This window comes from Impatiens glandulifera, chromosome 1 (genome assembly GCF_907164915.1).
Source record: "Impatiens glandulifera chromosome 1, dImpGla2.1, whole genome shotgun sequence".
In the NCBI taxonomy this organism is placed as follows: Eukaryota; Viridiplantae; Streptophyta; class Magnoliopsida; order Ericales; family Balsaminaceae; genus Impatiens; species Impatiens glandulifera.
In genome coordinates this window covers 74,471,359-74,493,212 of record NC_061862.1, presented here as the reverse complement: position 1 = coordinate 74,493,212, position 21,854 = coordinate 74,471,359, and the positions used below count along the sequence as shown (strand labels likewise).

General features: G+C 30.7%; 1 protein-coding gene and 1 non-coding gene across 4 annotated transcripts; one reads left to right on the top strand and one right to left on the bottom strand.

Moving 5' to 3' along the window:
• Positions 1 to 6,943: 6,943 nt before the first annotated feature.
• Positions 6,944 to 7,031, top strand: LOC124923184. Its single transcript, XR_007098192.1, has one exon. It is a non-coding gene; the product is annotated as a small nucleolar RNA snoR114 (small nucleolar RNA).
• A 504-nt stretch (positions 7,032 to 7,535) lies between these two features.
• Positions 7,536 to 11,879, bottom strand: LOC124921538 (acyl-coenzyme A thioesterase 13-like). Of its 3 annotated transcripts, none has more exons than XM_047462209.1 (4): positions 11,652 to 11,879; positions 11,416 to 11,568; positions 11,022 to 11,166; positions 7,536 to 7,760 (listed from the first exon to the last, which is right to left on the bottom strand). In XM_047462209.1, the coding sequence occupies exons 1-3, from the start codon at positions 11,847 to 11,849 to the stop codon at positions 11,023 to 11,025; spliced, it is 495 nt and encodes a 164-aa protein (XP_047318165.1). In that variant the 5' UTR covers positions 11,850 to 11,879; the 3' UTR covers positions 7,536 to 7,760; position 11,022. The 3 variants fall into 3 exon arrangements, with proteins under 3 accessions (XP_047318165.1, XP_047318166.1, XP_047318167.1); XM_047462210.1 differs by lacking the exon at positions 7,536 to 7,760 and adding an exon at positions 9,774 to 9,993; XM_047462211.1 differs by lacking the exon at positions 7,536 to 7,760 and adding an exon at positions 9,774 to 9,987.
• Positions 11,880 to 21,854: the final 9,975 nt, after the last annotated feature.

Sequence of the window (21,854 nt, the reverse complement as noted above, 5' to 3'; positions counted from 1 at the left end):
TTGTTTCAAACTTTTTCACCCTAAATACTTGTGTGAGTGATTTTTCTATTTTACTTAGCTTAGTACTTGGATTGGACCTATTATCGAGTAATAAGATTGCTTATTCTATCATGTATATAAGGATTGATTTAATCATCTACTATTTTATGAAAAATGGAGATAAATTATAAGAGATAAACAAAATTACAAGAAGTAAAATAAAATTACATTATACAATCGGCACGATCGGCACAATCGACACGATCAGCACGAACGACACGGTATCGACTCTAATAACTAGGTCTTTTATTCATCTGCAAAGCTTGGTTGGAAGGTTAAGGTTTCTAGTTTACCCTATTCTGTAATAGTTAGGGTTTCAAGTGTACCCTATTTTGTTATTGATTTGTTTTGTTGTTGTGTTCTGCTATTCATCAAAATGGGAAGAAAGAAAAGCAATAAGAATAAGAAAGTTAGAGAGTTTGTGATGGAAGGTTTAAGGGAGGTAGCTGAAAAAGAAATCGATAGGATTGATAAAGAAATTATCCATGAAAACAGGAATGTAGCAAAGGTAAAGAACCAATTACTGAGATATATATTCTGAAGAAAATGCAGCAGGAAAATAGGGGAAATGAAGGAATATAGAAGGTTGGGTATAATAAAAGAGCAAATCTTTTTGGACTTAAAAATCAAATCATAAAGTTGTTGATGCATGCAAATAAATGAGAGATTGTGCTCAACAAAGAGAAAATATAGCAAACAACCGTCCAATTGAATATACATTATCTTCAAGATTGGAACCTACTGAAGAAGGAAGAATACGAAAAGATAGTAAATTGGTCAGTGGAAATAATGAGGGAGTTAATGAAGTCCCCAAAATCAAAGACTTATAATATCAGGAGCAATTCTAAGTGGAAGGTAAATGAAGTTTTGAAAAAGAATGCAGAAAAGAAAGTAGAAGATCATTCATACAAAGGTCAAATCTACTTGGGTGAGTTTAAAACAAAAGTTGAGATTTTCAACTCTTCTTTTGAATTTAAATTGTCCACTGAAGTGGAGGAGAAATGCGTCAAAGAATGGAAAAATGTAGTTGTTGGGAACTACATAGGAAAGAACCGTGTATCTTTTCCAAACACTAAGGAATCACTAATGAAACAATGGGAGCGGAAGGGACTGGAGAAGGTTTCTGTAAACATCCATGATCTCTATTTTTTACAATTCAAAAAGAGAACAAACTTGGATGATATTCTATAAATTGGGCATACTTATATTGGATCCAACTATATGAAGTTGGAGAGATGGTATAAAGAATTGAGCCTTCTAAGAAAGGCAAATGAAATAACCCAAATATGGTTCAAACTTAGAAACATCCCAACACGCATGTATAATGAGAAGCTCTAAGTCACTTTGCTAGTCTATTGGGGAAACCATTATATATGGACCCAGTTACAAAGGGAGGAGAGCACCTTTACTTTTGCTAGAAAAAGCATTGAAGTACATCCTCAAAGTACACTGTAAAAGAACATGACAGTTGTTGATAGGAATGGAAAGCCCATAGTCATGGAAATCTCATATGAATGGAGGCCAAACAGATGTGCTTTCTGTAATACTTTCCAACATGTTAGTACTAAATGTGCAAATGTGCAAAAGCAATTGAGGAAGAATATAAAGTCATGAAAGCCCGGGAAGAAAAAAAGCAGGAAAATAAAACAGAAGAATAAAGAGTGGAAGAGCATATTATGGAAGTTAAGGATAGTGATAAAAAAAGACAAAAATGAAGAAAATGCAGAGGAAGAAAGCAAGAAGGATTCTAAGAAAAAGAAAAGAAGCGAAAGAAAGAAAGTAAAGGGAAAAGAAAAATTTTTGTAATGCAAAAGATTAGGATGAAAATAGAAGATGAACACCAAGTTGTTGAGGAAACTCAAGAGAAAAACACCCAGAATTTCAAAGCTAAAACAGAGAATTCTAAAGCCGATAAAAAAGATTCCAAAACCGATGTGGAGTCTGAAGTCGAAGCTGAAGATAATAAAGACAAGAATACAAAAATTCAAGTTGAAGATAATAAAGGTAAAAGCCCTGAAAATCTTAAAAATAATTATTTCTATCAAATTAGAACGGGATCGTACAAAGAGAATCAAAATAAGAATCAACAATACTCACCATTCTCTTCAATACAATCTCCTTTTATCGTTAGAGGAAGAGGAAGAAGAAGAGGAAGAGGAAGGAGAAGAATGCATCTCAATGAAAATAGATGGAATGCAAAAATTCCAGGCTGGGATGGTTAGGTTTGAATGTAGTTTTTTCTGTTTGTAATCTCTGTTTTTTAGAATATATGAATGTTACTAATCAGTTTTTTTAGGGTCTTTTGATTGTCATCCTTAATCATAGCTAGGGTTTATCTATCTTTGATTTTTGACCCTCCCACTTTTGGGATTTTAATGAAATGGTTTTAACCGTTTTCCAAAAAAATTACATTAATTATCCTTAATCATAGATAGGGTTTATCTATTTTTGATTTTTGACCCTCCCACTTTTGGGATTTTAATGAAATGGTTTTAACCGTTTTCCAAAAAAAAAATTACATTAATTAGAAGAGATGATTTTGATCAATCTATTCTAACTATGAAATTGATTAATCCACCATGTACAACATAATCTTTAAACAATAATAACATTAATTGAGATAAAAAAATATAGAACTATTTATTCATATATATATATATATATATATATATTATTACTTAGTAAAAATGTTAATAAATAATAACATTATTATAGGTTACTATTACTTAGTAGATGCTAAATACACAAATGAAGAGGGTTTTCTAGTGCCATTTAAAGACCGCAAGTACCATTTAAGATCTTGGGATGTTGTATGAACACCTTCTAACTCTGAAAAATAATTCAGCATGAAACATGTTGCTGTAAGAACTGTTATTGAAATGACATTTAGTTTACTCAAATTTAGATGAGATGTACTAAAAAGCCCTATGTTTTATCCAATTAAGACGCAATTTTGTTTAATTATTTTCATTTAGCTTAGTACATAATTACATAAAAAAAAATGTCAATAGATCCAATGAAAGAATTACTAAAAAATTGCTTGTACAATAATTGAATCCTCAAATTAAAGATGTTATAGATATATCTGATGATTGGACATAATAGAGGATTGAATTAGTAAAGACAATGTTTCTTGAATGGAGATCTGGAAGAAATAGTGGGAGTAGATAATAATTGTTTGTAAAAAAAATATCTTTCAAATGTTACTATAAGAACTTAAATTTTAAGTACCCAAATTATGAATATTAAAATAATTATTTTGGACAATTAAATTTAGAATAATTAAAATCAATGCCAAAATAAGAATTATAGTAAGGCTCTAAGGTTTATTTATGGATCATCACAAAACTTCCTAAAAAGTTCAGGAGTGTTCTTCAACTCATAGTAAGTTTTAATTCATGCTATAATTTAAGTTACAAATTCAAATTGAAATTTTTATATTTTAGTTCGACCAATCTTGAATATTGCTTGATTATCCATTTTCCTTATTTGCAATTGATCCTAAGATGATTTTAAAGTTTTCTACTGAATTCATTCGAACAAATCAAGCTCAATCAAAAGTACTTAAATTCAATTTTCAAAATTTTCAAAATCTAGTTTTTGTTCTTGATCTCTAACTCAAGAATCGCAGTTTAAAAAGATTTCTTAACATATTTTAAAGGATGTTAAAGTAATTTTGGATAATTCCAGTCATTTTAGAGTATATTTACAAGAAAACCAAATTCTTAAAAAGTATAGAAAATTTTAGTTCTTTAATTGGTTAAAACTGATAACCAATATTCATGTTTTGGTCTTTTTGATTCTAACATACATATGGAAGTGTTGGTAAGATTTAATTGTTAAGACGAAGCTTAAATACCAAAAACTAAATTTTTACCTAAAAATTATTTAAATCAAATTCAACATCATTCTAAATGATTGATGTATTGGGGTGATGTTAAAATATTCTAGGAGATTAGACAAAGCTTCTCATACCTTCATATCGAATTATGGAAACTCCAATCAAAATCTTAAAACTTGTAGTTGGTGTTCCTAGCGTCCTACCGAGAATTCCAACCACCCGACCGAGGATCATAGCATGGGGGTCTAGTTTTCGACCAAGAAAACCAACCGTACCCTACACTTGACTGAGGAAATTAACCTAGACCTAATTTCGACCTAGAAAACCAGTCAGCGTTTAGTGCCTGACTAAAGAAATTAGGTAGACTAGGTCCTCGAGTGAGGAGTAACATGCGCGACCAAGAATCATTTATATGCGTTGACCGGGTGTCAAGATTCGTTGACCCCGGGTTAAATCAACCAAGACCCGCGTATTTGAACCGATTCGCGGCCTAGCCACCTGCCTAAGGGCTTGTTTGTTTGGGGTTTTTAACTTATAATTGTTTTTTAACCATTAAAAGCCCTAAACTATTTTTTTTAATCCGAAAAAAAAATAGAAAATATTTTCAAAATATTTTCATAAAAATATATTTTAATAAAGCCATGTTTGAATTTATTCTTAAATTCTAATGCCTTAAACTAACATTTTCAAGTGTTTTCCTCAATAGTTATCGACATCAATCGCAGATACCAACACTTAAATATAATTTTAAATGCAAAAAAATCCATACATGTCGAGAACTTGAAAAATAATTGGGTAAATAAAACGTAATAAAGACCAAACTTTCAAATGAATAGTCAAAATTGTATGAATTATAGACCGTTCTTTAACGTGTACGGAGGATATAGTATAAAAGTCATTTCCCGAGTAACATCAAATATTGAACTCTAAAGAATCTCTGATCAAATATACGTTTATATACGTAAACAAAAAAAATTATTAGTTTTAAATTAAAAATCAATTGCCGATTCTTTTCATTAAATGAATAAACTTTTAAATCAATTATTTTTAATTAATTTAAAATATGGATTTCTTTTAATTAAATTGTTATTTGATTATTTTAAAATCCGAAAGATTGTTTAGAATTGATCATAAAAATTAATTATTGTTATAATTAATTTTAAATATCAAAATACATTTTTATAAATCTTGTAAATAAGTTTTTATTAAAATATTATCAACACGCAAACTTATGTTGAAATTTCTTGAACCTTAAGCTTTTTCCGGGATAAATGATTTTCAGGTACTATGGTTACAGTTTGAAATTCCATTTTGTTTAATAATATCGTTTTGTTATTGTGAAAAAAGTTTATGTATTAATAATATGTTTCATATTATCGTATAGTTTCTTTCTTGTACAATAGTAACTCTCTCAACCTACATACTAAATCTTAATTTGTGGCACTTATCATGTCACAAGAGTCATCTAATTCACTTTCTTTATGATGTCCACAATAGTCATATTAATTCACTTAATATATTATGTTAATCTTATTAATTATATGAGCATCTTGGTTGTCAACGAGATAAAAAAATATTTATTACTAAACTCATGATTTAATATAGTGGTAAGAAACTTGATTCTTAAATAAAATCTAAAAAGTTTAAGATTTCACGTGTAAAAAAAAAATAAAAGAACTATAGGTGAGAAGCAAAGTTCCAATATTCAACAGGAAGAAAGAACAAAAGTGCTCACAAATTACATGAAATAATAAAAGAAAACATAAATGGAGAGAAATAATAAAAAAATATTAAAATTAAGTAATAACAGCCAAATATAAAAATTATAAAATCTATACATAAACTTTCAACCAAATACAACTAATATATATATAACTCATACCTCTTAATACTCTTTTACCACTTATACACCTATAATTAATATTTATGTAACTAGTACAACGTAACAAATCTTACCTAAAATATTGAAAATATATAAATTTAATTATTTCTCTTTCTTTTAAAACTTGACATTTTATCCAATCACCTCAATTTTTTAAATTTTAATTCCTCAAATTGAATAGATAAAAAATACCCAAAAAATTATTACTTAAAAACTCTAAATAAAACAAATATATTTTTTTTTAATATAGTGTGTCATGACCCCCATCATTTCAACTCAAGTGAAAATTGAATCTAAAAATTTTATCTCTTAAAACTCACCCTTATTAAAAATTACACCATTTAAAGAATAAAACAATTAAAATAGATAATGGATTTTTTTTTCAATAAGTCTAGTGATATGATAGAATAATACCATGTCACTATAAAGACCACAATGGCTACAAGGCTTTCCATGTTCATCTACAAGATGACAACTCAGACTTCTGAGTTCCTTCAAAAAAATGTACCTTCTTTTTTCTATGCTTACTTGTTTCAAACCAAGAGAGTGTCATTTTGAAGGAGATTTTCCTTTGTGGAGGGAAGAGATCTATGCAAGTTAAAAACGGGAAGGATCTAATAAATGTTCAATATTGTTAGCAAAATGTATGTGTTTAGGACATTTTGGTACAAGGGCAACACATTTTTATTGTCTTTTGGAATTTTTTGGGTTTTCAAAGATTATTGAATTGTAATGGTTTATTTGGATCAATATTGTTAGCAAATGTATATGCTTAGGACATTTTGATAGAAGGGTTCTAGATCCACACATGTTTATTGTCTCTTGGAATTTTTTGGGTTTTAAAATATTATTTGATTGAAATGGTTTATTTGGATTTGTACATAGTTTGTCGTGCATAAACGACGAAATTAATAACGCAGAATTATTTTATTATAGACCAATAATTTCGAAATGTTTTAAATTTCACATCAATGGGAGCATGAGAAAGATAAGACATGCTCGGTTCTCTAAGGAAAACGTCTTTATAGTTAGGAATTGATTTAGCCACACAAGCAATCAGAGTTAGAGCTTTTATAGTTTCACATTCAATTTTATTATCAAGCACCAGTGGTCCAGTGGTAGAATAGTACCCTGCCACGGTACAGACCCGGATTCAATTCCCGGCTGGTGCACTTGTTCAAGAACTATGATGAAATTTGCCTCTAATGGCTTACAAGGGTCTGCCATGTTCATCTGATTTGTATGATGAGAAAGTAGGCTTCTGAGTTCTTCCTTTTTTATATCATTGTTACTTGTTTTAGACCAAGAGAATATCATTTTGAACAAAGATATATAAAAGATAATGTTGACAGTAAGTGTCAAATGGAAGTTATGGAACATTATTTAGGAGGTTTTTCTTGTATGTGAGGTCTTTTTTTTGTGTTGGGGGCAGTTACTAGTAAAATGAGATATATGATAGGTAAAAAAAAGGTAGATAAAAAAATTATTGTGGTAAAATGTTGATAGTAAGTGTGCTTAGGAGGTTTTCCTTGTATGTGGCTATAAGAATGAGATATATGATGGGATTAAAAGGTAAAAGATAATGGTAAAATGTTATCAGTAAATGTGTAGGCTTTGGGTTTTTTGGGGGGTTTTAAATGAATCGGATATTGGATAGGTAAAGGATAATGGTAAAATGTTGATAGTAAATGTGTAGGCTTTGAGGGTTTCAAATGATTAGATCAGGTTTATTTGGATAACTTTGTACATGTTTGTTGTGACACTGACACTTAATTAAATCAAAATTATTCTTGTTTAAAATTGAAGTTCAACAATGAAACAATGCTCTCAAGTGATAAATGGTTTAAAATTAGAACTAAAGATATACTATCTGTGTACATAAAAAAGAAGAAGCATAATTATGTCTATAATCATTCCATCATCATATGATTTAACAGCTGAAGACTCGTCCTTCTTCTCCTCCTTTAATGCTTCCATGTATCTTTGACATTAGATGACCTGCAAGAGATGTGTTGGGTAAAAACTCACCAAGTGCCCAATCTAAGTATTATTTTGAGATTGTTGAAAAACATTATCTTGTTAAAATGTTCTATACATCTGTGACATTTCTCAATGCATTTTTTAGACAAACACTCTGTTTTTCCTCTGAGCAACAGGCAATGATATTATTTTTCACAATGTCGAATCATGATCAACTAGGCATAAATAAAGCAGAGCTCTTCTTAGGTGTTGAAAAATGTACTAATCTTCTTAGGTGTCGAAATCTACTAGTAAATACTATAAACAAATAGGCTTACCCAGCCTATGTGGGCTGCCTGTGTATCCTCAAGAAGGATTCAGATTCCAACATACAAGAAATTCAATCAATCATGAGACCACAAGATTTAGAGAAAATCCCATATTATACAATTAAAGTATCAAAATGCATCTAAATTACTTAACTAAACCATGGAAAGCCTCATCTACATGTTCATCAATATTAAACCAGATTCTGGAGGAATAAAATTAGTGGAAATCGATCAATTCTATTTCCAATTATAGTCATTATAGAAAATGTTCTATACCTCATAACTTCTCATAAAGTTGGTTTTTTTTAGTAGGTTTATTTTAGAAACTTCGAACTTTAATCTAAATACTATCTTCAGATCATTGAAAAAGTTACAAAAATCAGGTCAATAATACGATGTCACGGTACAGACCGGGTTTTCAAAACAAAGCACCAGTGGTCTAGTGGTAGAATAGTACCCTGCCACGGTAAAGACCCGGTTCAATTCCTGGCTGGTGCAATTTGAAGAACTGTGATGATATTTGCCCATAATGGCTACATGGTCTGCCATGTACATCTAACCAGATGACAATAAAGGCTTCTGAGTTCTTCCATTTTTTTTCATGGTTAATTGTTTCAAACCAAGAGAGTATCATTTTTAACAAGATGAGATCTATACAAGTGTATCTGTTTAAGAAATGGGTCTCAAATGGAAGATTGTAATGATTTATTTGAATGGAATTGGAAATGATTCTCAATTGCTTCATTTTTACCTTAGCCAATGGATTAATGGGGGAGATGGTGCATGTTTTCTTAAGTGAAAACTATGTCATGAATTGCTAGTCAAATGCATAAACATAAAATTTCTGTTAGGTATCCACGCATCCAGAGAAAATTAGATTTGAAAACAAACTTAATATTACACAAGATAAATATTAAAAAGTTTATTGACATTCTCATATGGATCCAGTTCAGACCCAAAAAGTATTTTCAAATAAGTGTATTGGAGAATTCAGTTGAAGTATAATTGAGAGTTCATATAAATGAAGAACCAAAACCTAGAGAGTAACCCACCAATCCATTTTGCAAACAGATTGGAACTCAAAGTTCAAATCAAAGCAGACTTAAAAAACATTAATAAGTAAAGTTTAAATTTAAACTCACATCAATGGGAGCAGCAGAAAAATAAGACATGATCAGTTCCATAAGGAAAACGTCTTTATAGTTAGGAATGGATTTAGCAAAACAAGCAATGCAAATTAGAGTTTTTATAGTTACTGACTGGATTTTGTTCAACGAGCACAAGTGTTAGATTACTCTGCACATTTGAAGAACTGTGACGAGAATATCCTATATGGCTTACATGGGTCTGCCATGACATCTGATTTATAAGATGACATTTTAGTTCTTCCCCTTTTTAATGTTGATAGTAAGTGTCAAATGGAACATTGTTTAGAATGAGATATGTGATATAATGGTAAAATGTTGATAGTAAATGTATCGACTTTGGGGGATTTTTTGGGTTTCAAATGAATGAGATATTGGATAGGTAAAAGATATGGTAAAATGTTGATAGTAAATGTGTAGGTTTTTGGGGTGGTTTTTCTTTGGGTTTCAAATGAAAGATGATTAGATTGCAAGAGTTTATTTGAATAACTTTGTACATGTTTGTTGTCTTGCTAACAAGTAATTATGTTATTACAGACAAATAATTCAAAATTATTCTTGTTTTTCAAAAAAAAAATTACAATGAAACAATGCTCTCAAGTGATAAATGATTTAAAATTAGAACTAAAGATATACTATTTGTATGACAAAATGATTTATACCACATAAGAAAAACAAGTATAAATTATGTCAACAATCATCCCATCATCATATGAATTAACAGATGAAGACTCATCCTTCTTCTCCTCCTTTAATCTTTAATGCTTCCATTTCTCTTTGACATTAGATGACCTGCAACTGCAAGAAATGAGTTGGGTTAATACTCACCAAGTGCCCATTTTCAAATAAGTTGATTTTTTTTAACTAGGGTTTTTGTTGAGAAACCTCACCTCCAACTTTAATCTAAGTATTATTTGGAGATTATTTTGAGGTTGCTGAAAAACATTCTCTCGTTAAAATGTTTTATATACCTATGTCATTTCTCAAAGCATTTTTTTAGACAAATACTATTTTCCTCTGAAGAACAGGCAGATCATTATTGTTTTAGTCAATATCGAATCATGATCAACTAAGACATAAATAAAGCAATGGGTCGAGCTCTTCTTAGGTGTCGAAATCTAAGAGTAAATACTATAAACAAATAGGTCTGTGGGCTGACTATGTATCCTCAAGAAGGAATCAGGTCCCAAGATACAAGAAATTCAATCAGTCATGCTACCACAAGATTTAGAGAAAATCCCATATTAGACAACTAAAGTGTAAAAATGCATCTAAATTAGATAACTAAATCATGAAAAGCCTCATCTACATGTTCATCTATACAAAATCAGATTCTGGAGCAGGTAAGGAGTAAAATTAGTGGAAATCAATTAATTCTATTTCCAATCATACTCAATTTATAGAAAATGCTCTATACCTCATAATTTCACATTAGGCATGTTGTAGAAAGTGGCACGAGAAAGACAGCTCAACTTCCCCGAATTTTTTCCGAGAAGTCTCACCTCCAACTTTAATTTAAGTATTATTTTGAGATTGTTGAAAAACATTATCTTGTTAAAATGTTCTATACATCTGTGTCATTTCTTAACGCAATTTTTAGACAAAGACTGTTTTTCCTCTTAGCAACAGGCAAATGATTATTATTGTTGTCAATGTCGAATCATGATCAACTAGGACATAAATAAAGTATTGGGTCGAGCTCTTCTTAGGTGTCGAAATCTACTGGTCTTCTTAGGTGTCCAAATCTACTAGTAAATACTGTAAACAAATAGGCTTACCCGATCAATCTATTTCCAATAATACTCATTATAGAAAATGTTCTATACCTCATAACTTGGCGAGAGGCATGTTGTAGAAAGTAGCCCGAGAAAGACAACTTAACTTTCCCGAGTTCTTGAGTTTGAACTCGACTAGAATCACTGTTAAGTTTCTTCCACTCTTCACCACAGAAGCTTCCACGATCAAATCAGACTAATTTAGAACCAAAGAAGATCAGATCAGCCATGACAAAGTGCTAAAAACAACTAGTAATTATAGGGAGTGTAGTATGTGATTCTAAAGTATTTCAGCCAAGTATAATTGAGAGTTCATAGTGATGAAGAACAAAAACCTAGAGACTAACCCACCAATCCAATTTGCAAACAGATTGAGATTCGAGATTCATGATTCAAGAAATCAAAGCAGATTTGAAAACCATGTAATAAGTAATTGAAAACTCACATCAATGGGAGCAGCAGAGAGATAAGAGATGCTCAATTCCCCAAGGAAAACGTCTTTATCATCATCATCTCCCAAAACAGTTCTAGCACAATCGGTTGCCATCGTCTCTGCCACAGATGCAAATGAACCACCGTGCAAACCGCCATACTTATTCTGGAAGAGAAAACCCAAAGAACCAAAATCAAAATCAAAATCAAAATAAAAGAATCAAAATAGACGATGGAATTGATTCATACAGCGAGACAGGCTTTGACGGAGAGAGAAGACGAGATTCGGCCGCGTTCGATGCGATTGATTTTGATTATACTACGAAAGAAGTCGGAACAGAATCCTTTGGAATCGAACTCCGGTGGAATTTTCTCTGTAACTCCGACGTTCACCAGGAAGCCGGCGAGAAATGAGAGGGAATCTTTAGTCAGCGATGGCTTCTCCATTCAATTGGAAATATTTGACCCGATAATCAATGGGAATTAGGTATATCTTGATTCTCTTTTTCACAACAATTACCAGTGTTAGTAGTAGAGAATAGTACATGCTACGGTTCCAAAAGGATCAGTCTTTTCATTAACGATCCGTGCGATACTATTTACAATCTTCGCAAAAACGAGTAATTAGTCAGTCTTACACGACACAACACTCGACGTTTAATAGAATTGACACAAAAATTCTAAAGAGAGAGAGTAAAATCTTACAAAGAATAATACTATGTCACTTGAATACTTGTTGATTTACAATGTAATACCTCACAGATATTTATACGACTAATTCTAGTTATCTATATATATATAATGATGCTTAATTTTTAAAGTGTCCGGATTGCCGGGTCGAGAGCTGTGGTTAATTTGGATACTTGGGTCGGATTGTGGGTTACCCGTTTTTAAATTTAAAACGGTTAAAAATAAAATTAAAAATGCTAGAGGTATGTTTCGAACTTGCAACCTAACAAAACAAGTACAACTCTTTAACCAACTAGGCTACAAAGACTTTATATTTTAAATTCAACACCAAATTTGATAAACGCGGGACGTTTTAACATTAATATAAGTTCAACTTTTTAACTAACTAATCTATATATATATAATGATGCTTAATTTTTAAAGTGTCCGGATTGCCGGGTCGAGAGCTGTGGTTAATTTGGATACTTGGGTCGGATTGTGGGTTTACCTGTTTTTAAATTTAAAACGGTTAAAAATAAAATTAAAAATGCTAAAGGTATGTTTCGAACTTGCAACCTAACAAAAACAAGTACAACTCTTTAACCAACTAGGCTACAAAGACTTTATATTTTAAATTCAACACCAAATTTGATAAACGCGGGACGTTTTAACATTAATATAAGTTCAACTTTTTAACTAACTAATCTATATATATATAATGATGCTTAATTTTTAAAGTGTCCGGATTGCCGGGTCGAGAGCTGTGGTTAATTTGGATACTTGAGTCGGATTGTGGGTTTACCCGTTTTTAAATTTAAAACGGTTAAAAATAAAATTAAAAATGCTAGAGGTATGTTTCGAACTTGCAACCTAACAAAACAAGTACAACTCTTTAACCAACTAGGCTACAAAGACTTTATATTTTAAATTCAACACCAAATTTGATAAACGCGGGACGTTTTAATATTAATATAAGTTCAACTTTTTAACTAACTAATCTATATATATATATAATGATGCTTAATTTTTAAAGTGTCCGGATTGCCGGGTCGAGAGCTGTGGTTAATTTGGATACTTGGGTCGGATTGTGGGTTTACCCGTTTTTAAATTTAAAACGGTTAAAAATAAAATTAAAAATGCTAGAAGTATGTTTCGAACTTGCAACCTAACAAAACAAGTACAACTCTTTAACCAACTAGGCTACAAAGACTTTATATTTTAAATTCAACACCAAATTTGATAAACGCGGGACGTTTTAACATTAATATAAGTTCAACTTTTTAACTAACTAATATATAATAATGTTGAGTAAATGGATACTTGGGTCGGATTATGTGTTGACCCACCCATAAATTTAAAACGGTTAAAAATAAAATTAAAAATGTTATCCGTAATTTTTTTCACGGTTTTTTATATTATTACTCGTGCAAATGCACGGGCTAAATGCTAGTTACATTAATGACACACTAATTTAGAGCATTCTTTATAAGTGTCAATCAGTGATGTACTAACTTATGAATTTCTTCTAATTTTCAATTAGTGATGGACTAATTAAGGACATTTTTTTTAAGTATCAATTAGTGATGCGTTAATCAAGGACATGTCTTTCAACTCTCAATTAGTGATGCGTTAATCAAGCACCTGCCTTCTAGATAGAATATTCTTTGCGTTGGGCTTAAGCGGGCTTAAGCCTCTTCCTCTTCTTAGGTCAGAAATTGCGTCGTGACATTCTCCTTAAGTCTCCTCTTTTTGGGCTAGGAAGATTGGGCCGACATTCTCCCCCACTTAATTTGGCGACGTCCTCATCGCTTCCTCCTTGTAGGCCTAGATGGTGTCTCCACATAAGATAAAAGTTTTGAGCGACATGCTGGATTTCCAACCCATTTCTTCTCTAAGAAATGTCATTCGTATTGCCTCACAAGCCCCTTGTGAACTTTGGAAAATCGTCTCTATTGATGGAGGAGAAGTTTTACTATCACTCGGTTTCCTCCGAACTCCAAGTGTCTTCTCTTTTTGTCCTCCCATTTCTTCATTCTTTTGGCGGTCTTGACTATTTTGCATTTCTTTTTCTTGAAGGGAAACTCCTTTGGTTGCCTCTTCAATTCCTCCAATTTGGGAGGTTTAATACGATAAAGAACTGCCGCCGATGGTTTAGTACATTTAACTAACTTTTCTTTGTGATCCACCTTTCTCTTATGGTGGGGTTTCTCTGATAATCCAGCGGGCATTACATCGTGACCTTTCTCTAGGACAGTTGTAACTTCTGGAGGTATCTTCTCTTTAGACGCAGTTTTCTCATCTTTTTTCACAGTGACAAAAGATGATGGGTAGGTCTTCTCCGCACCTTTTGAGAGTTACATGGCAGATAGGTGCCTAGTTTCTCTCTTGCCCTCTCTTAATAAAGATATTATGCGAGTATTACCTTGCTCTAGAATGTACATCATATTGACAGAAGGGAGTAGGATGACATTTATCTTGTCCAAGAACTCTATGCCGAGAACCATTTTGTAGTCGTCCATGTCAATAATAGAGAAATCTAGAAGGTCAGTCCACTCCCCCAAGTTGATCTTTACATTACGATCAACTCCATAAGTTGCACTTGGTGCCGAATTGACTGCTTTAAGCCATCCTTCCTCCTTAGTGTACCTGATCCCCAGTCTTCCCGCCTCCTTTACCTCTAGAAAATTGTTGTTGACTCTCGTATCCAGCAAAGCTTTAACCATATGGTTTCTTACTTTTGTTTTCGCAAATAATCGTCCTTTCTTCGCGGACTTTATCTCATCAAAATTTGCTGTAACGACACTAATGAAGTTTAACGACCCCAATCGAGCTTCATCATGAATGTGTTCTTGCTCCTCCATCAATGCTGATAGTTTATTCTTCATAGGGCACTCTCTTGCTTTGTGCGACCCTTCACAAAAGTAACACTTTATTCGGGCTCTCTCTACATGTTTCTCCTCCCGATCTTCTCTACCATTGGGTTTGGTATACTTAATTGGGTCTTCATTGTTGTAGATATGGTTTCTACCATTTTCCTCTTGTCATTCCTCTCATAAGTCGACTTTGGTTTCTCTTGCCTTCTCATTTCGAAAAGTGATTCAGCCACGGTAATAACGGTGTTTAGATCTTGGACACCATGTCGTTCCAACTCCAGCTTCGCCCACATTTGTAGACCATCAGTGAAGGCGAACAAGGCTTCGTCGTCTGACTAGTTAGGGATTTCAAGGAGAGTAGCGATGAACTCCTTGACATACTCCTTAATACTCCCTTTGTGTGAGAGCCGCCGCAACTTGACCCTTGCTTCTCGAATGACGTTCTTAGGATAGAACTGTCTCTTATGTTTCTCCTTGAATTCACTCCAGATATTGATAGAACATAGACTTCTTTCTATGTCACTACTTCTTCTCCTCCACCACAGTATTGCGGTGTCTTCCAGGTATGTCGTGATAGTATCTATCTTCCTCGCCTCTACTACTAGGCCGAGTGTTTTGAAATACTGGTCCAGACTCCATAAGAAGTTGTCGATCTCCTTCGCATTCCTCTCGCCTAAATATGCTTTAGGCCTTGGAACGTCTATCCTTATCGGATTGGGGACTTCTACAGGCGCACGTCCGCATTCTTGCGCAACCGCCTTCTTGAGTAATGCCACATCCTCTTCGGTGGCTTGTAATTTAGATGACATTACCTTGAGTTTCTCGGTCAAGGTATTGATTTCACCAAGAAGGGTCTGCTCCACGATCTGAGTTTGCTCTTGACATTTGAACAAGACTTCATTCAGGGCACCTTGCATTTCTTCTCGGAGCTCGTCTCTCTCCTTCTCAAGCTCGGCAATGCGTTCCTCTAGGCCACCGGCATTATCTTGTCCATACGCCACGGTGAGTTCTACCTTCTCCAGCTTGGCGATAATGTCAACGATAGCGTCTCTTGATCTTTCTCTTTCTTTGGTAGCTTTGGTTCCTCCCGCCTGAACTTTGCGAGAGTTCCTATCATCTTCTCCGGTTCCGTGGGGAAGATTCTCTACTTCGTCCACGACCTTTCAATTTTCTTCCGATCGCTTCGTCATTTTAGCTCTGATACCAATTGTCACGGGCTCAGTCTTTTCACTGACGATCCGTGCGGCACTAGTTACGATCTTCGCAAAAACGAGTAACTAGTCAGCCTTACTCGACGTTTAATAGAATTAACACAAAAATTCTAGAGAGAGAGAGTAAAATCTTATAAAGAATAATATTATGTCACTTAAATACTTGGTAATTACAATGTAATACATCACAGATATTTATAGGATTAATTCTAGCTATTACATTAATGACACACTAATTTAGGGCATTCCTTATAAGTGTCAATCAGTGATGCACTAATTTAGGGATTCCTTCTAATTCTCAATTAGTGATGGACTAATCAAGAACATTTTTTTTAAGTCTCAATTAGTGATGCGTTAATCAAGGACATGCCTTTCAACTCTCAATTAGTGATGCGTTAATCAAGCACCTGCCTTCCAGCTAGAATATTCTTTGCGTTGGGCTTAAGCCTCCTCCTCTTCTTGGCCAGGAAGATTGGGTCGTGACATTCTCCTTAAGCCTCCTCTTCTTGGGCCAGGAAGATTGGGCCGTGACATACGTTACAGACCCGAATTCTGGTGCACAATTTTTAAAGGCTTCTGAGGTCTTTCAAATTATTTTTACTCTTTCTTTTTTTTTTTGGTTACTTATATCATATTGAACAAGATAAGAGTCAAGTGTATAGTTTATTGATAGGATAGGTTATGCCTTGTCAGTACAGCCCCGGGTTCAATTCCTATCTGGTGCACAATTTGAGGAACTGTGATGATATTTGCCCAAGAATGGGTACATCTTCTTCTAGGTGATACTTAAAGGCTTCTGAGTTTTTTCAAATTATTTTTTTTTGTTACTTGTATCACATTGAACAAAATAAGAGTTAAGTGTATAGTTTATTGATATGATAGGCTCTGCTCTGAAAAAAAATGGTGGTAAAATGTTCATATCAATTGTCGAATGGAAGATTAAATAAAAGAACCAATGGAAGAGATCAGATCTATACAAATTGAAAAAATATGTATCCGGTTAGGAAATGAGTTTCAAATGGAAGATTCTATGATTGTAATGGTTTATTTGAATAATTTCTTATTTTGTTTTTCATAGTGATTGTCACTAATAGCAATTATAGTTAAATTACTCTTATTATTCATCACATAAACACAGGGAGGGAAGACTATCATTCTTCCTTATTTTTGTGTGTATTTAATATTGATACGAGTAGTTCTAATGACGAAACTCAGTTGAGTATTATTTAATTCAAATAAACTATTAATGTTGAAAAGAAGAGTCTTGTTGAGTATTTCTAATGACCAAACTTAGTTGAGTATTATTTAATTCAAATCTATATATATATATATATAATGATGCTTAATTCTTAAAGTGTTCGGATTGCCGGGTCGAGAGCTGTGGTTAATTTGGATATATGTGAGAGTAAATGGATAATTGGGTCGGATTGTGGGTTGACCCGCCATAAACTTAAAACGGTTAAAAATAAAATTAAAAATGTTATAGGTATGGTTTGAACTTGCAACCTAACAAAAACAAGTACAACTTTTTAACGAACTAGGCTATTAACACTTTATATTTTAAATTCAACCCAAAATTTGATAAACGCGTGACATTTTAACAATATAAGTTCAACTTTTTAACTAACTAATCTATATATATATAACGATGCTTAATTTTTAAAGTGTCCGGATTGCCGGGTCGAGAATTATGATTAATTTGGATATATGTGAGAGTAAATGGATAATGGGTCGGATTGTGGGTTGACCCGCTCATAAAAAATTACCGTAATATTTTTTTTTCACGGTTTTTTATATTATTACTCGTGCAAATGCATAGAATACATCCCTGTAAACTATTAAGGTTGGAAATAAGAGTCTGGTTGATTTAGATTGTATACATGATATTGAGTATTTTGAGATTAATGCGCGAATTATACAAAGATACACAACTAAATCTTTTTAATACGTAAGTTAACCAAATTTTATGACGACGCATATATGGGTAATTATAGTTATAGTGGTATAACCGTCTTATAGCAACAGTTATTTTTAATCATAAATGTTTAATTTGTAAACGAAATATGTCTATAATAGCCACAAAAGAATTTTAACCAAAAACCTATAAACATATATAGTTAATCAATTAATTACCTAATAAAAAATCTGCAATTGATGATAAAATCTAAATTAAATTGAGGGATTAAAGAGTATATTTGAGTTTTGTTTCTTGGCCCATCATTTAACCATTGTTAACTTTATATTTAAACTAATTTGTGTAATATTATTAAATAATACAATGCAATATTATCCTTTAATAGGAATCGAATTTATGACTTTAGATCTCAAATGATAACCACTTTTATTATTTAAACTACTTTAATGAATTATATTTAAAATAATATTTGATTAAACGGGAATCAAATGATCAATACGATTAAAATTTCGAGTTAATTTTTAAAATTTACAATTTCAAATAAGGTTAACGAGTTGATTTTAAGTAAACTCTTACGATTTTAAATTTACGGCAATAAATTTTGCTAGTATATAAATAATTTCGATTTTATATTAAAAAATAATAATTTATATTTATAAATAAAAAAAATTATTCAAATAAACTAATTAATATAAATAATTTTATAAATATATATATTTTTAGTGTTATTTACTTATTATTATTTTTTAATTAATTTTATATTTAAATATACAAAATTATTAAATTAAAATTTTATAATTTCAAATAAACTATAAATTTTACGAATTTATTTATTAAGTATAAGTATATCGACGTAACGTATTTACTTGTGAGCTGAGTTGGGCTTAAGATTGATATTAAGATGATTACCAGCGGTGATAGAAAGAAAAAATTGCATAAGAAATTGTACCTAAATTTGTATTTATATCTCATGTACACTTCTCTCTGACAAAATATAATTTATCATTTTTTATTTTATTCTTGAAAATTTTATAATCAAAATATTTTCTTTACTTAATTTCTCTAAATATATATTAAGTATAAATTTCATAACGAAGTTAAAGTATATCTGGAAAGTTGTAAGTTTATTCATATATAATATAAAATAATTGAATTTTTTTAGATGATATTTATGGATAAATAATTATTATTTTCATATAAATGATGTTCTAAGTGATAAATAAAAAAGTAAATAATTTTATTTTTGTAAAAACTTTATATGTTTGAGAAAAAATAATAATTATTTATTACTATTACAAAATATTTAGCCTTCTTATTTATAAATTTATTAGTGTTATAATTTATTTTATTTTATTATTATCATCTATTTTTTTATCAAAATTTATGAGTTTGTTTTAGGTCAATTTTGTTGATGGATGAATACTTTAGGTATTATAAAAATTTCTATTCGTATCAAATAATTTGGTTAAGAAAGAATAATGAATTTCACAATTTTCAGAACATAACAATATTTTGATTGAAACATCTTAAAGTTGTCGTCGTTCAATCCATGCACATTACCTATCACGATATGTTTAATGATTTTGATTATTTACTCTTTTTTTATTAAAAATATTAATTTGGACGTTATCATTAGGTCGGTAGATGGGTAGAGAACTAAACTTTGAATGATATATATATATTTAAGAATTTATTTAAAATTGTTAATTTAATTGAAATGTTGTTTAAACTAGTTTTTGTGTATAAAAAAAGAATAATTCTATCATATTTGCTATAGATGAGTAAGTTTTTTTTTTCTTATTCATGAAAATTTCTTGAACAAAATGTATTATTTATTTATTTTAGTTATAAAGCAATTAAAAGTTCATAATAAAATGAAAGATGTCTCCCTTGTTAATTGTTTCACACTTTGTATTAAAATTAATTTTATTAAAAATTTAAATTATTTGAATTTTATAATATAATATAATATAATATAATATAATATAATATAATATATATATATATATATATATATATATATATATATATATATATATATATCATTTTAATCCCATCTCTGAATATCCGTCCCTGATTATACTATGCTTACTCGTGACTTTCTGAAATAATTATCATAAAAAGTACCTTATGGGTTATAATTAAAATGATATTTGATTTTATATAAAGTGATTCTTTTAGATCATGATGACGTTTAGAACCCTTTTGAAGCATGTCCATGATTCTTTTTATATATAGTTTGCATGAAAATAAGTGTTTTAGTATATATGTATGAATGGAACTAGAATCGATTCCTTGGATGATTTACCTCTGGTTAGCAAGTAGCATAAGTCTTTATATATATTATTATTAAGCATATTATCGTGAGGTTGGATTATTATTAAGCATATTTTCACGAGGTTGAATTATTGAGCTTGAGATGGTACAGTACAGTCTGCACTCTGCATAATGCATATATTCCTTTATAAATTATATACTTCACTGTACAGTCTTTGCCTTGCCCATGCATCATCCCTTTTATTCTCCCTTACCCTTTTTTTACTTCTCTTTTTAGTGTCATGTTAAGATCACGTTATACTCTATTTGTTAAAAGATGGAATAAGAATCATTCCTCACATTTGCTTCATTTTTACCTTAGCCAATCAATTATGTAATGGGGAGATAGTGCATGGGTTTCTTAAGATGAAATTATGTCAATTGGTTGCCAAATGCATGAATGTAAATTCACATCAAAATCTAGTGTTTTGTGTGGATCAAAACCAGTTAGGGTGCTATAACACCACACCACACCACACCACTATTGTGATTTATGTGAGGTGATGCTGACCCTTGTTTGAAAATTTTCGGATTTAGTTCCGGATTTGTGTTTGAGTTGAAAATATTTATAAATTTATTTGAAAATTTTAAATATTTCATTTAAATATTAATTTAGATGAAATAATATTAAATATATTTTATATAATTATACATATATATTAAAAAATCAATTCAATTGAGTTAGCTCAAATCTTATGAATCTTGTCTAGGAGAACAATTAAATTATGTTAGATTCTCTCTAAAAATGTTATGATTTAAAGAGTGTCAATGATCGTGGATGCTAACAATTTTGGGTAAAAAAAATTATATTCAGCGTGTTTTCAAATATGATATAATTTTATTTTAAAATTTAATTTTAAAGTGCTTAACTAAGGTTGGTCAAATGACAAAAGTAGTTTTTACGAGATTAAATATCATACATATTCGATTCTCATTTAGAACACTTTAAATGAACTTTAAATGAAATATTTATATATTTTGTTTTTAAAAATATCAATGCAACATTAGATTGAAAAAAACTCAAACATAAAATATTTACATATTTAATAATATTTTAAATCATTTTTTAATACAATTCATAAAAAAAAAATCCAAGCAATTTGACATATTTTTTAACCAAAATTAGTAATCCTTCAGGAATAAAGTTAGTAAAGGGGAAGAGAGGAATTACTGTTATCACTTTTAGTCCTAAACTAACTTTAAAGCTAGACTTTATACTTAAATTTAAATATTTTGTGCATTTGTTTTTTAAAATTATCTACTTTAAAAAAGAGTACTTAAAGTATGATAGGAAATGTGAAAAATATAAATCTATACCATTTTTATAACCACCAAATATACAGAAAATTCTCAGAGTTTATATTAGTTATAGATTTTGCAAATATATAATACATTTTACACAAAAAAAAAAAATGTATTTTAACTAAAATAAATATAATATAATCCACTAAGATAAAAAAAAAATAAT

Bases quoted from the DNA above. Each gene is read 5' to 3' on its own strand.
- LOC124921538 (XM_047462209.1), bottom strand. From the start codon at position 11,849: ATGGAGAAGCCATCGCTGACTAAAGATTCCCTCTCATTTCTCGCCGGC. The intron at 11,569-11,651 runs GTATGAATCAAT...TTTCTCTTCCAG, and splicing joins CCGTCAAAGCCTGTCTCGCT to AATAAGTATGGCGGTTTGCA. The intron at 11,167-11,415 runs GTGAGTTTTCAA...GTTCTAAATTAG, and splicing joins TCTCTGCTGCTCCCATTGAT to TCTGATTTGATCGTGGAAGC.